This window comes from Phascolarctos cinereus, unplaced genomic scaffold (genome assembly GCF_003287225.1).
Source record: "Phascolarctos cinereus isolate Bilbo 61053 unplaced genomic scaffold, phaCin_HiC Scaffold_4;HRSCAF=312, whole genome shotgun sequence".
In the NCBI taxonomy this organism is placed as follows: domain Eukaryota; kingdom Metazoa; phylum Chordata; class Mammalia; order Diprotodontia; family Phascolarctidae; genus Phascolarctos; species Phascolarctos cinereus.
Genome location: NW_027555847.1, coordinates 181,875,349 through 181,891,641, shown reverse-complemented (window position 1 = coordinate 181,891,641; position 16,293 = coordinate 181,875,349). Strand labels below are relative to the sequence as shown.

Sequence of the window (16,293 nt, the reverse complement as noted above, 5' to 3'; positions counted from 1 at the left end):
TTGTGGTATTATATGTGTATTATTTGTAGTCCACCTCCAATATATACACTTATATACATCCTCTCCTAGAATTGTTTTTATTTACCTGAGTAAGAGTGAAACTATGTAAGGCACTTCCTTTTTTGAAAGTGATCATTTTTCTTTTTTGTACATTGAGAAAAACTGGAGAAAAAGGCTTAAGGAGTGGTTAAGTTTTTAAGGTCCTTATTTCTAAGATATGTTAAACTTACATGTGACTGACTATAAATACTCTCTCTCTCTCTCTCTTCTCTCTCTTCTCTCTCTCTCTCTCTCTCTCTCTCTCTATATATATATATATATATATATATATATATATATGCATCTTGCTATATCTTGCTCATTTTAAATTTGTCTTTTCTTTGGGTGTGCTATTCTAAGTGGGATTAATTAAGCTCCTGGGAAAGGATATTAATTAAATGGACCTTTTGAATTGTGTTGTTTTGTTATTTTTTAATGCACTTTCTGTTTACAGTGGAAATTAGTCTTAATGGTGATAGGGTTGCAAAAAAAGAAAATTGGTCACAGATAAATCTGAGGCCTAGTGAAGAAAAGAAAAATGTATGGAAACCCTTTCTTACTTGTTTTTCTTTATTCTTTATCCCTTCTACCTTTCACCACTCAAGATTCTTCTTGATGAACTGTCTTCCACCAAACATTGGGCATCCATGCATGTTTCAGATCACAGTGGATTTCACTACCGCCAGTTCTTGTTAAAGTCTTTGATAAGCCAAACTGTGACTGACAGTGCTATATTAGAACAGAGCCCTTTGGTAAGTGAGCATATCTCAGATCTTCCAAAAGATGATAATGAAGAAGACACATCAGCAGAGCACCACAGGGTGGTGGATCTTTCCCATCTTCTAGAGGAAGAAGTTGAACTCAGCACGGATCTCATTGATAACTACCCGGGACATGAAACACTCTGGTGTCATAGGTAAGAGAAACCTCTTTCCAAAGCCTGAAGCTTCATGGCTGCTTCTCAGGAGCAGAGGGGTTCACAGAGGGGTGAAGCTGCATCCAGTAGCAGTCTTGTATTGACACAAGAGCTTATCTGCATATGAGGTGGGTGTTGTAATTGAGCTTTTGCTTGACTGAGAACTGCCAGACACGTTCCTATAGAGAATTTTAAAGCCCCAGGGGTGGCTGGGCGATTGTCAGTACTTTTGTTAGTATTCACAAGGTTCCCTAATCTTTTCCATTGTCTTAAGCCAGCCCCTGCAATGATTTTTTTTAAGGTTTCTATAGTATTTAGTATCAGTTTATTTTTTTAAATATTTTATTTTTCCCCCAGTTAAAAGCAAAAACAAATTTTAACATTCATTGGTTTTTTGTTTTGTTTTTCTGTTTTGAGTTCCAAATTCTATCCCCTCCCTTCCTCCTCTCCCCCCTCCCTGAGATGGTAAGCAGTCTAATATAGGTTATACATGTGCAGTCATGTAGAACACTGCCATATTAATAATTTTGCCCCACAATGATTTTTACCAAAGAGAATCCATGGTTAGTTTGTTGTATCAGTTCAATTCATCAAGCATTTAGTAAGGACTTGCTTCATGCCGTGCACTGGGGATATAAGACAAAAATATAGAGTCCTTGCCATCAAGGAGCTCATATTTTATGTGACTCCTCAAAACTTTTCATGTCGGTAAACTAAGTTACCTTTTCTGCTTTTCTTAGCTCTTCTCTTGAAAGTTTGTTTGCTTTTCTTTTTGTATTCTCAGCTTTTAGTATAGTGCCTGGAACAAAATAGGCGCTTAATCGATGTTTATTAAATTAATGAATTTTCAGAAGAGGAAGTAACTTGCTGAAAATCCCAAAAAATAATAATAGCTAATATTTATATAATGTTTAAGGTTTGCAAGGCATTTTCATATATATATATGTATATATTTATTATCATCTTGTTTTCCCTCGTATTTATCAGATCTGAATTAGTGTTAACTTGGTATGAAAGGACATGTCCTTCTGAAATATATTATGTACTGTGGTTGAACTATATACCCCAAAATTCCACATCTCAGATAGTTTACCTCACTCTTTTTTAATTGGGACAGTGTCTTGTCACTATAAACATCAATGGTATAATTGCTTTCATAATTGTTTTGTGTGTGTTTTATATTTAATTTTGTCCTCATATTGATTTCCTCTCAGTAGAGTAAGCTCTTCTATGGTAGACTTCTATTTTTGTTTTTTCATCCCTAGCACCTTGTAAAGAGCCTGGCATTTAAGAGATATTTATTTTTTGTTATTTTTTTAATGTAAATTTATTTATTTTTAGTTTGCAATATTCACTTCCACAAGTTTTTGAGTTCCAAATTTCTCACCCTTCCCCCACCCCAAGATGGCATGCATTCTGAATACCCCTTCCCCTGGTCTGCCTTCTCTTCTATCTCTCCCCCCTCCCTTCTCTTATCCCCTTCCCCTTCTATTTTCCTGTAGAGCAGGATAGACTTCTGTACCCCATTTCCTGTATTTCTTATTTCCCAGTTGCATGTGCAAACATTTTTTTTAAAACATGTGTTTTTAAAACTTTGAGTTCCAAATTTTCTCCCTTCCTCCCTCCCCACCCACTCTCATTGAAAAGGCAAGCAACTCAATATAGGTTATACATGTGTAGTTATGCAAAACACTTCCATAGTAGTCGTGTTGTGAAAAACTAACTCTTATTTCCCTTAATCCTATCCTGCCCTCCCATTTATTCTATTCTTTCTTTTGACCCTGTCCCTCCTCAGAAGTATTTGCTTCTGATTACCCTCTTTCCCAGTCTGCCCTCCTCTCTCTCACCCCCCTGCTCTCTTGTCCCCTTTTCCCCCTATTTTCCTGTAGGGTAAGACAGATTTCCATACCCAATTGAATGTGTATGTTATTCTCTCCTTAAGCCAAATCCTATGAGAATAAGATTCCCTCATTCCCTCTCACCTTCCCCTGTTTCCCCTCCACTGTGAGAGACTTTTCTGGGGTTTTTTTTGTGAGATAATTTACCCCATTCTACCTCTCTCTTTCTTCTCTGAGTATCATCCTCTCTCATCCCTTAATTTTAATAAATACATTTTAGATAGATGAATGAGTTCCATCTGTAATCAAGAAAGCTGACTCTATGAGAATAATTTCCTTAGGCAGTAAGATAAATTGAAGCTTTATTTTTTATTTGTATATTTTAAAATTATTGGAGGTGTTCCCTTTCCCAGCTTGCTCAAGTTTTCATACTGTTGGATCATTTCCTCTTCTGCTTCATTACTAGGTAAAGTTAGAGGATTAATAGGAGATTTATCTGCCCTTGGGACTATACAGTACTTTCATTAATAATGGGTTTTTTGTTTTGTTTTAACCAAAGCCACATCAAGGCAGAAAACAAAAGTAAGCTTTTGAGTGGTTGGGAAAATTGTTATTACTGAAAAAAAGTAAATAATACTTCAGATAATAGCAAAAAGAAACCTTCCAAACCATAGACAGCTGATCAGGTAATTTGTCCTTTAAACTCCCTTTCCTGTAAAGTTTATATATAATATGAAGAGGTATGTTAAATAGCAGATTAGATAATGTATTACACTTCCAAGAAAATCCTATTCCAATGCTTTATCTTGGCAAAAATCATCTCTAGGTTTTTTAAGGTTGTGTCAGCAAAGTTCATGCTGTGGCACGTTCTGCTTAAATTATGTTAAGGCTTTTGAGGTGTGTTAGAAAGATAAATGAAATAAACTCTAAAGGGCTTAGAGTTATGGCAGTAGAAGTTGATGGTTATGGAAGTGCATATGATTTTCTTCCATAGCTGTGATCCTAAGAAGTTGTATTTATGGCATAATTTTTCAAAGTTCAATTAAATTTGAAATGCTCCTGGAATATTTTGTTATTTAACAGAGTACTCCAGTCCATCATTTTTCTAAAGCAGATAACATTCTGATGCGAACCATCAAACCAATAAGTTTGGGGATTTATTTTGGAGACTTGGAAGGACAAGGGAGAGGGGTTTTTTAGCATAGTATGAATTTCCTCCTGAATGTTACCACACGGGAAGAGATGACCATAAGTGATTTGTAGTATAAACTTTAAAGGATGAGGAAGGGACCACATCCATTTAAACTTGCTTTTTCCAGTACCCACCATAGCTTTGTGCATGTGAATAACGTGCTACTGTGATGTGTCATGACATAGATGCAACTGTAGGGTTTCGTCTGTTACAGGAGAAATGTAAGTTTTAAAGAAAGGCTTGAGTACAGGTCCCTCGTGACAATTTGTGTGTGTCTGTTATCTGAATACCAGCCTTATAAAGGGTAGAGAGATTCATCACCAGAGTTGCCCTCCAAGTGATGGATTATTTTGGTGACAGCAGTTCATGAATTAGTGATTAAGTTCAAGAGAAATGTTCATATGATTTCTGGATTATAAGGCAAACTACAATAATTGTACTAATAAAGTTGTACTTCTACAGGAAAGCCTTGGTAGAAGCCATGACCTAAGTACAAAGGAAAGGTGTTCCTCTGATTACTGAATTCTTGATTTTTCATCAGGCTGGTTAGATTAATTTTTTTTTAATACTGCATGGAGCAACAGTTTATCTGAAATCATTCTTTTTTGTTTAAATGTGATATTCTGATTTTCATTTGTTAACAAACCTGAAGTGTCATAATTAGTTTTGTAGTTTTTTTAAACCCCTCCTTGAGTACAAAATACTGTAACAGTCTAACAAGTAAACTAGGGGCTACAAGACTGTAAAGTATTGCACAGTTCTTAAACAGCTACTCTTCCCCACAAGTCTGTTGTAAAGGAATAAGCATATTGCTTTGAATTTGGGCCCTGTGTTTGAAAGCACCACCTTGATGCTTTTTTCAGTGTTGCCTGACCTAACTTTGACTATATGTTATTTTTTCTTTTCACTTCCTGGCCTCTTCTTTTACAAAGGCGGCATGTGTTCTACCTTCAGCACCACTTAAACAATAAGCTTCCTCACAGCCAGATGCGACTATCACCCGTGGACAGCAATGGTGGGACTTTAAATGACTTAAATCTCAGCCCAGCAGTCACTCATATGACTCAGGCCATGGATGTGGATGGCTTAAATGACTCTAACAAGCAAGGCTATTCCCAAGAAACTAAGCGACTAAAACGGACACCAGCTCAGGACTCCCTTGGCATAGAAATGGAACACAGGTTTATTGAACAAATTTTGTCCACCTGCCGAAATGTAGAGCAAGCCAGGTTTGCTAATGCTTATAGGAAATGGCTGGTTACTTTGAGTCAGTGAAAGAAATGGAGAATTCCTGCAGGGTTTTACTTATAGTGCAATATTACTTTCTTTTCTTTTCTTACTTACACAGTTGCATGTACTGGTTCTACTATTGGCTCCTTATCCTTTATGATCAATTTTAAGGTTTGTTGGAAACTCTTGTATCATTTGTTTTGTTAGGAACAGGCAATTCTTTTACAGGAAAGAAAAAACAAAAACATTTCCCTAGTATATAGTGAGTCTTAAATTTTGAGAGAAAAACTCATATCCTTTGCATTTCTACTTTGGGCAGCTTCATATTCAGTTCTCATGACGTTTTTTTCCTTCTTTTTTTTTTGGTTGGGAAGTTTATTTGTTAACTTGCTATTAAAAAAAAACCTTTAAGACATAATGCAGTTTCTAATGACTAACTTTAACTTGATCCAGTTTTGTTTGGGAAACAAATATGGATAGGTGAAAATAAAAACAAATACAGACCCGAATGTGCTCTAGTTGTAGACTAAACTAATCAAAGTCAGTAGAGATAACCAATTTATCAAAGGATTATTAATTTTAAACCCTAACTTTAAGAAGTTATGTTACTACAGTAATAGAAAATTATTTTAGTTATGCTTGTTATTTTCCTTTAAGTTGGCATAGGCTACGAACACTCAACTTAAACCCTATATAATTAGTACCAAGTTTTGCACCAAGTTAGCATTTTTTTTTTAGTTCTTACTATCTTCTTTCACAGATTCGTTGGATTGGGAATCAGATTAATTAAACATGGAAATTTGTTCATAAAAAGTTCACCTGTATTTTATTTTATTGATTTACCAAATCAACAAACCATTATCTTATTTATATTTCTGAAAATTTATGAGGTACACTACAGAATTCTAAAGAGATGAATATTAAAGATTTGGGGGGGGGGATAAATGTGGGGGCATCTTAAGAAATAGGTTAAAACATTTTAGCACTGAAATTGTCCAGACTGAGGACTCAGCAATCTACTTTATATCCATTATATCCGTTATCAGACTCTGTAGATAATTTTGAAACCAGGGGTTCAGTCCCAGGGTTTCTCTCTTGCTTTCCTTGAACCCCAAGGGTTGAAAAATAGTAGAGGGACATAATTGCTCTCCCAGTGTTTTCTTTAGCTAATAATTTCCACCCTACTTAATTTTTTTCTCCCTCCTCATTATCTGTCCCTTCTCGCCATATCCCTTTGTTATTTCTTGTCACTTACCCTTTGTTGTTTGTATATTGTTTTCTTTTCCGTATTTCTTCAGCAAGAAGTACCCCACCTTTATTTCTTGTCCCACAGAAAAAGGACCAGGAAGGATGTATAAGTATGATCAGTCCTATTAATACCAAATTGGCAGAAGTTGCTGACCAAAATGAGAATACTTAAAAATCTCTAGCTTTCAGGGAGGGATGTAAGCAGTAGAAGTAGAGATGCAACCTCATCCTACCTCCTGTTCTTCCAAGTTTCACTTTCTCATTTGGCCAGGGTGGGGGAGTTGGGAGAAAGATAGATTTCTGCTATTTCGCTCTTATGAAAACCCCAGATTAACTTGAATTTTTAAGGCAGTATAGAATAGTGGAAAAAGTCCTGGATTTTGAATTTATAGATTATGAGTTCAAATTCCACCTCGGCTATTTATTTCCTAGGTGACTTTGGGCAAATCACTTTACCTCTTGGACCTCAGTTTGTTGTTTTTTTTTTTCACCTGTAAAATGAGATCATTGGTCTTTTCCAGCTGTAAAGCCTATGATCCTATATTGAAATAGGTTTCTTTCAAGGGGATACAAAATTTACCCCTTATTTTGGCATCATAGCTCTGTTCAGTGACAATCAGACAGTGAGCCTTAACAGGGTCTCAGGAAATTGGCCAGCCTGACCCTAGTGGACCTAGAGACCTTAAATGTATGACCAATTGCTGCTGGGCTTCTTCCTAGGGGCAAAAGTGACTGTTTTGTATACCTTTCAATCTGTATCCTTATCCTTGTGAATATAGTCCTATGCCCTAATATACAAAGCCCTTTTTAGCAGAAGTTCCTGAATCTAATACCTCAGGGTCTGGAATCTCTATGATTAATCATTAGCTTGGGATTCTTTCTTAGTGGTTACATAGAAGTAGAGAAGTTATAACAGGTCCAGTGCATCCTGCTAGTGTACATAGCCAGTCATTGCCTCCATACGGTATTAACTTCAGTTTCTTTCCTAAGCTTAGTTTTAATTATCCTCAATAATAGACTTCTCACATTTTCATGATTTTTCTATTTGAGAATATTTCTATTGGAATATTTTCAGTAGTAAATTGAAACTTTTTGGTCTAGTTTTTCCACTCCTAACAATGTTCTTATGAATTCAGGACCTTCTTATACCTTCTCTAAAACAGCTTCCATTTTAGTCTGGGCAGCCTTCAGGTTTTTCAAGGATATGTCATGCCCCTAATTGAAATAATTCTCTTCCTAAATCTACATTGGTCTCCTGTCTTATCAAGGTTAGTGAAATAAGTGATCATTGACAGCTGGAGAGGAGGAAGTGCTTGGCATCAGAAATTTCTGTGCTAATTTTTTTCTGAAATCATTATGTTCATTTAACAACAAAAGGTTAGGATATATATGAATCCAAGGGGTTTCCTTGCAAAAAAAAAAAACCAAAAACCCAATTTTAGTTGTATAATGACATTGATTCTTAGTAATTCTAGTAGCGTGGCACAAATAACTCTGATAGGAGACAGTATTAGAGAAGTAGGAATAAGTAAAGTCCTTTATAGTAGAAGATTGTGTGAGTGTTAAAGTCCCTTTTTTTTCCTGGAAAAGTCAAGGAGGAACTGTAAAACAAATTGACTGTTCTCCATATTGAAAGGCCACCCCATCCTCATGGCAAAAATGCAGCCGAGTAGCACCCATAATCAGGAATTCAGAGTGATACTATGATAAATGAAATCAAACTACCCTTGTAAATCTTAACCGTTTTTCCCCTCAAGGTTTCCTACTTTTTGAGTGCAGTATTTGTAAACTATACTGTGTGCCTTGCTCATAAAATACTCAAAGAGTATAAGAGATAGTGACTAGCCTTGTGATTTTATTGATCTAGGGAACTACTCAGTAGATTGAGGAAATACCCTCTACCAATTCAGGTAGGCACCTTTTCTTCAAATCAGAACCTTGGATAGTTACCTAGAGCACGAGAATTTAAGTGACTTGTCAGGGATCACAAGACCAGTATATGACTGAGGCAGGACATGAATCCATGTCTGACTGGTTTTAAGGTTAGCTTTCTATCCATTACTACTTTGCCTCTCAAAGATGATAATGAAATTATTAATTCCAGCAATATATGTGTATGTGTGTATATGTGTACATATATCTACATATTTAAAAATAACTTTCACAACTGGAAGTGTCCATTTAGGTGCTGGTTTAACATCCCATTTGGGAAAGGTGATATGAATACTGGCTAAGAATTCTAAAGCCAGTATTACATTAAGATCTTTCCTTTGACCATTTTAAGTTGTCAGAATCAGACTTTAAGAGAGCAATATTTTTGTACCTGTGGGGTTTACGTGTTTGTTGAGGTGTATATTGGGTATGTGTGTCTGCTTTTTTCTGAGCTTCTAAACAATGAAATCCACCTTTTGAGATATTTCTTAAACTCACTACTGAGTCATTAGGGAAGCTAACCTAGACTTTGAAAGTCCTCTTTTCTCATTCCTGCTTTTCAAATTTAATTTAAGGTCCCATGAGGTTATCAGAGGAAGTAAAAATAAAACAACTAATATGGATTGTTACCTTGGTGTTAAAATAAGGATTTTTGTTCATAATGATCTATTCCAGAATTCATTAACAAATAAGAAACAGCAGCTTTTCTACAGTGGCTTTTTGTGTATGTTCCTCAAAGAAGTGCCCAGGTAGTATGGTTGGGGTGTTCTTTAAGTTTAGGTCATGTGACACCTTTGACTTATTTCCAATTGACCAGAGATACACACACACACACACACACACACACATACACACACACATATACATGTATGTGAATGTGTATGTATTTACATATGTATACATGTAGACATATGCTTTTGAATTTTTTTAAAAAATGCATTGTGACTAGAGAAAAGGTAATTTCTTATTTCAGTTTTTCCCCCAGTTGATCTGAGTGTGTGATGTAAGAGGCCAAGTAATGGCTGTATAACAGTTATTGTCCCCTGTGCGTCAGTTTCCTCATTTTTTAGAGGAAAGTGGTGAAGTTTCACCAATAGAAGTATTACATAATCTTTTATATAATTCTTTTCCCCAAAAGATGTTCCAAACCTACTGTGTTAACATGCTGTCCTTAAATTTAAAAAAAAAATCCCAAAAAGCAAATTTTTCAAGAGAATTTACATCATTTTTAATAGTTGCATTTTTAAATTTTTCATATGAGGTTCTCAGATAGATCTATTCTACACCCATTAGCACCTTAAAGTGCCCCATCCCCAAAGTACTGTGTGCTCTAGAATCCTATTTTATGGAGGAGGGAGTTGAGACATAGGCATCACTGGAAAAATCTAACATCCTTGTAAGTTGTGAAGAAGAAAGCCATGATCACACCCATGGAAAGGTATAAGTGAAAAGAGCCCTAGATTTCAAGCGTCATATCTTAGTTTTCCTGGTTTACTACATGTGTGACCTTAGGCAAGTCATTTAATTTCTGGGCTTTATTTTCCTTATTTGTTAAATAAGGGGCTTGGACTAAATGATTGACTCTTAAATTGCTTCTTTCTTTCTACAGCCTATCAATTCTGCTTTGTTTTTTAGGATTTAAAACATAGAACTTTTTACATAAAACATACAGTTTTATTTATTAGAGCACCTCTATTCTTTGAAGCAGAATTATAATCATTTAAATCTAATTTTGGAGGCAGAAACCCAAAACAATTTGAAGAATACTGACAGTTACAACAAGTGCCCAAGGAGTCATTCAAATGTAAACTGCTAGATAGTAGTAACTCTTTATTTCAGTAGACTTCTCAGTGAAGGGAATGTCATTTGTTGTGTTATAGGATGTTGACATGGACAGATAGGATGTTTTGGTTTATATTTTTATTTAGTAATTAAGGGGTCCAAGCACTTTACGAAGAATTGGTATATTAGTTTCTTATAACCAGTTTTTTTTTTCTTATATGAGGTATGCCATTTGTTTTTAATGGTTACCATGTAGCCTTTTTATAAAGGAGCTGTGGTATTGCCTCCTAAAAGAAAGAACAGACATTATTTTAAGTGAATCTTTTGTCTTGGTTTATTCAAAGCCTAAGTTCATTCAGAATTTCAAAACATTCAAAACAACTGAAAAACATGATAACATTATATAGAAGTGAAAATCTAAAATGTGAATGTATGAAGAGGTGCAAATAATAGAAGAAAAAATAATTTTAAGTAATACTTTGTGGCTTCATAACACTTTTCTTACCTAAGATCCCAAAGTGCTTTACAGAGAATGTTAGAACCGCCAACATACAGTATGTTTTGCAGGCTAGGCAAACAGTAGACAAGTTGTGATTCTGGGGGACTAGTCCTTTGAGCCTGCCTCCCATACCACCCTTTGGTACTATTAATTAAGCAGGCTCAGGCTCACTTCCTTCTTAGCACTATCAGAAACCAAACTCTTTCTTCAGAAACGTAAATTATAATAATAAAGTAGCATAGTCTGCTCAAGAAATCCTGTGCTTCCAAGAGTATTAACTATAGACTGTTTATGCTTTCCAAATATTAATATAGTCAGTGATACTAACCCTGACATTTTCTTTATTAGTGTGTAATTACCTCTCAGGGTATAGGATACTTAGTAAATTTAGGGTAAACTTTTTATAGTCAGTGGCAAAAAAAAAATAGAGGCGTAATTGCCTAATATATTACTAGCTCTCAACATTTTTAGACTAGATAGTATTTTATATAAATCGCTAGCTAATATAGGAGCTGGTAACCTGCTTTGAGACTGCCTTGTTGCGCATCTATGCTGCTCCCATCCCCATAGTACATATTGTGAACATACTTTAATATGTATCTTATGAAAATTATTTATATATTTCCATCTTCTCTATGTTTCAGGGAAGGCAGGAGAGAATGTATCTGTTTTGTACTTTTGGTTGCTTATAGAATTAATAAGTTTGCAAATTTGAGGAGAATGAACACTAGAGGTACACAGACTTTAACAAATGTTTTGCCTCATAAGATGTCTATCTGCTGGATGACGTTATATCCATGCCATCTGTAGTTCAGTGTGGAGAACTAAATTGTTAAAGATTAGGGTTAAAATTGTCTTTAGTTCTGTTATTTGGCACTTCGAGTATGTAAGAATTGGAAGAAATATCATTTTATGCAAGAGAATTTTGATAGAATGTTATTATGGAGAAGCAAATTATCTCTTTGGGGGGAGACACTGTGAACATAAATGAACATTGTGACTCTCCAGCTGCATAAACATAACAAATAACATTTAGATTATTCTGCTCCGTAGAATATAAATATAAGATGAAATGAAACTTGGAATTTAGATTTATTTGATAGGTTTCAAAAAGTGTTTTGTTTTACATTATCACACCCAAATTTTGGCAAGATCTTTCTTAATGCAGTGTTGCTAAATACAGGCTTTCTGATTAAAAAAGGTCTCCCCTCTACAAGTGAGATGGAAGGTTGACCCAAGCCCACATGTGCCTGAATTAATCAGATAATTGTGTCAACCTTCTACTCTGCTTTGGGCATCACTCCCCTTCAGGGTAGTGGGGAACCAGGATACTCTGTAACTTTCCATAACTACCATTAGAGTCAGCCTTAACGTGGGGCATGGCAATCACTTTCTCTAAGTACTATGCAGTATCATGCAGAAATGTTTACTTTTTACATTATATAAAGTAATTTATATCAAATAAGATTTTTTCATATCTTGAAAAGGACAAATGAACATATGAACAATTTTAAATCATTATGCATATTCGTATTTATTAAGTATTCAGTTATTTCCCTCAAATCTTGCATTTGGTACAGGTGTGTTCTCATTTAATAAAAGTTGAGTGCAGGCTAAATAAAAATGCACTTAATTGATGTTCAATAAATATTTATTGGCAGGGTCACTGTGTCAATCAAACTGATAATAAACCTTAAATAATGAAGGTAAATATTGTCACCCATTCTTTGAATGGAATTTAGTGAAATTGTTTTACATTTTGATATTTTAAAGTTATATTGAGATGAGTTATTTTGACTTCATTGTTTTTTAAAAGTGTGTTAATAATACTTACTTAGAATATGGTCAAGCATTAGAAATTACAAAAACTTAAGTGATATTCCCTAGTGCATAATTATAATTATTCATTAGATTTATCACCAAATTATTTTGAGAGAACTATTGTAGTCTTAGAAGCTAACCAGATTATATTTTGATATCAGGTATTATTTGATTTAGGTGCTGTTTATTTCTTCCTAAATTGCTGTTGCTTTCCAATATACTTTTCTTAGTGGTAATGAATAAAATGTGATATTAGCATAAATATTTATCTGCTTGTGTAATGGTTTTTAGGGGCATCTTTCCTAGGATAAAATCTGCTACTCTTCACAAATAATAAAGATGGAAGTACCAAGAATCTGAAAATTTATGAATAAGATTGAGAATTATAAACCTTTTAAAAGATATTTGAGAGAATTTTCCTGGGCTCCTAATTAAATAGGTGAAAGCAGTATGAGAGATGGCAGTTGATTGTGGGTCATGGCTGTAATTCAGGTTTTCTAAGCAACAGAATCATTATGTCTGTTGTTTAAGCATATACTGTCATCTAAAAGAGAATACTCAAACTGAGATTAATTTATCCTTTTGAATTAACAAACTAAAAATTACAAGATTATCAAAATGTAGGGTACACTAGAAATTGTTTTCTTCCTTTTACTATGACGGGGGGGGAAAGACAAATAATAACTCTTGAAATTATCAAAAGAGAAAATCAAATTGAGACACTAAAAATAAATAAGTAGCTAGATCTTTTCATTACTAGTCAGTGATGTAGTCACCTGGAATTTGGAACCCTCTTAGTGTCAATATTCCTCACATGTTTCTGTTATTAGAATTTACTACCTGTGTTAATTATATGTTGCCTGAAGGTTTTCCAAGTGTTGAGTAAGTTGCAGTTCAAGTTTGAAATTGTTTTAAGATGGTATTAAATAGCTCATGTTCAAATGTATAGGATACCTGTGGTACAAGGTGTTATCTTGGGCATTAAAGACAAGTTTGATTAACTTTTCTTACTGAGGATATTAAGTTCATTTGCTGTACTAATATTTTCTTAAATTGCACTGCTGATTTGCCCCCATTAAAGCAAACTGCACAAATCCTTTTTTCATTATTCATCTCAAAGTCATTTTAGTAACTACTGATTTCCAGTTATGTAAATGGTATTTCACTCTCATATTGTAGATGTCATAAAAAGATGAAAACATTGATAAGTATGAATGCTAAGGGTTTATATTATCTATACTTCATACCCCACCTCAAAACCCCTAACAACTGATGCTAAATTCCAAGGCTAATGTAATGGTTTTTGTTTATTGTGTGTTGGTCATGATAATTTTTTTTTAATTGGGAGAAATTAATGATGGAGGCAAACTTATGATATCTTCTCATTTTTCCTTCATCTCCATCATATTACATATATATTTTAGAGCAACTAGCCAAATTTTGCCAAGCTTTATTTTATAAGGAAAAGGAAATTCCATTCCATGTGAAATGACATGATACTCTGATATCTGATTAGACTAATACCCTACCGTTGTTTTTAAATTATGTACACTAAATTATGCTGTTTCCATAAATAATAGTTAATGTTGCATGTTAATTATATGTGTATACATATTTTATTTTCCTTTTATTCTAATAATATAATATGTATTAATAACCAGCCCTGGAATTCTAATCTTCCTATTCAGCTGTCTTCCAGTACTTAATGGTACAATTTAAGTGATTATGAGTGACAGAAAAGTAGAATGGGCTATCCTTTTTTTCCATTTAATTTGATTTTACATGTTTTAGCAAGAGTATACCAAGCACAGCCATAAATTGTATATCTGTAGAAAAGGAAAATAGTGTATGTTTTTTTTCTTTGCTAAATGTTGTCAGTTTTAAAATAAACTTTTCATCTCCTAAAATAAGTCGTGGATTTGGTGTGTATTTTTTACATTGATATTAGTCTACTTTGCTTCCCAGTTTAATTGCAACTTGTAGAAGAAAATTATGTTCCTAGTGAAACCAGTAATTTGATTATATACAGCATGGGAGAAATTTTTAAAAAATGTCGGTTCACCCAAGACTTGCCTGAAATAGCTCGTAGATGCATTCCAAAGACAAAAAGGTAGAATGACTGCCACTACTTTTTAAAAAATCTATTGTTATCTGTTGTTAAATAGACTTATATACTAACCACTTGTGGTAGTGGAAGGTCCATTCACATTTTTCAGACATAGTTATAGTGAAAAATATCATGGTAGAGGTCCAGGTTTCCTCCCCAGTGTTTTCTAAATCCTGAGTTTAATTACTATACATAGTGAGTTATGCAACCACTGTCAGTAGTCAGGAATCACTGTGCAAGAAAACAGAAACACTGCCTAATCATAGAGATTCCCTAACTTTACATATACAGTAGTATATAAATGGGAAATCAACCAACAGACATTTATTGGGTTCCTGTTACGATGCTGGGCATTGTGCTAGACCCTGGGGATGCAAAGAAGGAAATCATTTCTTACAGATTCACAGGAGAACAGGTAACATGTAAACTATTTGGTGAAGTAGACGTTTTTAGTCACACTTTTAATTTGTCTAATGGTTGGGTATCCTAAATCATGACCATTTATGGAGTGATATTTTTTAACAACATCCATTTGTCACCAGTGACTATTTTAGATTGGAAACAATTTATATTAAAGTGTCATGACTGATGTTTAAAGTTAGGGTTTACTGTTTATGAACTCTGATGAACTAAGGAATAGAAATTGCTGAGTGAAAACTGTCTTTCAGTTGGAAGAGAAAGCAAATTAGATAAAGGGTTTCACAGCATTAATAATTTGCATGTACAATTGATATTAGCCAAGTGCTTCTCTGGGAAATTGCTTTACCTAATAGGATGCTACTTGAAATAAAAGGCAAATAATAATATTAGATGCAAGATAGTGCTACTAGCCAGTCATACTTATTAAATTAATGTAACTTGTTCCTAGGTCTTCATTTTGCATAGTGTTACATTTGCCTTATGTTGGAAGCTGAAATATATAATTTTTATATATCCTTATGAAATAGGAAAAATATATGTTAAAAAAATACAAGGCACATCCTTCATGGCTATCAATATGTAATAATCACAGTGTTTATTATTTTTTATTTTATTGTTATTTTTATTTTTATTTTTAATTTAATTTTTATTTTTATTATTTAAAATAAGAACCATCTAATTTTCCATTTGGAGAAATGTACAATTGCAGTTTCATATTGCATTGCAGTGTAACCACTGTACTTTAACTTTGGGGGGGGGCCTCTTTCGTTTAGAGAAGAGACAGAGGAACCCTGGATATGAGGGAGAAAGTGTTTGTTCTTTGTTACCATTTATCTTAACCTCATCTATATTGCCTTCTTGATGAGTTTGGAATTATCACCCTGGCCACTCACCTTCCCTGCCTTTCCCTCTCCAATAATTGGAGCCTGCTGCTGGCCCAGAAAGTTGCATCATTTGCTTTCCATCGATCATAAAAGTAGGAGGTATATGATAATTATGGGAAAGGAAATGGATATTAAAATTGGTGAAAGAATCCAATTTTATGAGGACCAAAGAAGGGAGGTAAGGTTATAGAATCTCTGTGCTTAGGCAGTTTTTCTGTTTTCTTGCACAGTGATTCCTGACTGTTGCCAGAAATTTTGGCATTCTTTGAGGGGAACTCCAAAGAATCAAGGAGTCAGTGTTGTTGCAATACAGGTTGCCTGTGTGTTATAGATAGTGTTCCACCCTTGAGGCATCCTGCGTCCCCATTGAGTCTTGACTTAATGG

The 16,293-nt window shown here is 34.3% G+C and overlaps 1 protein-coding gene across 3 annotated transcripts in view; it reads left to right on the top strand.

The window, feature by feature from the left end:
- Nucleotides 1-14,407, top strand: part of PTAR1 (protein prenyltransferase alpha subunit repeat containing 1) — a 52,278-nt gene extending 37,871 nt beyond the window's left edge. For all 3 annotated transcript variants that reach the window (XM_078152811.1, XM_021001795.2, XM_078152812.1), the window contains 2 exons: nucleotides 645-955; nucleotides 4,918-14,407. In XM_078152811.1, coding sequence (XP_078008937.1) covers nucleotides 645-955; nucleotides 4,918-5,260 — 654 coding nt within the window. In that variant the 3' untranslated portion in view covers nucleotides 5,261-14,407. The remainder of the gene's footprint in view (nucleotides 1-644; nucleotides 956-4,917) is intronic.
- Nucleotides 14,408-16,293: the final 1,886 nt, after the last annotated feature.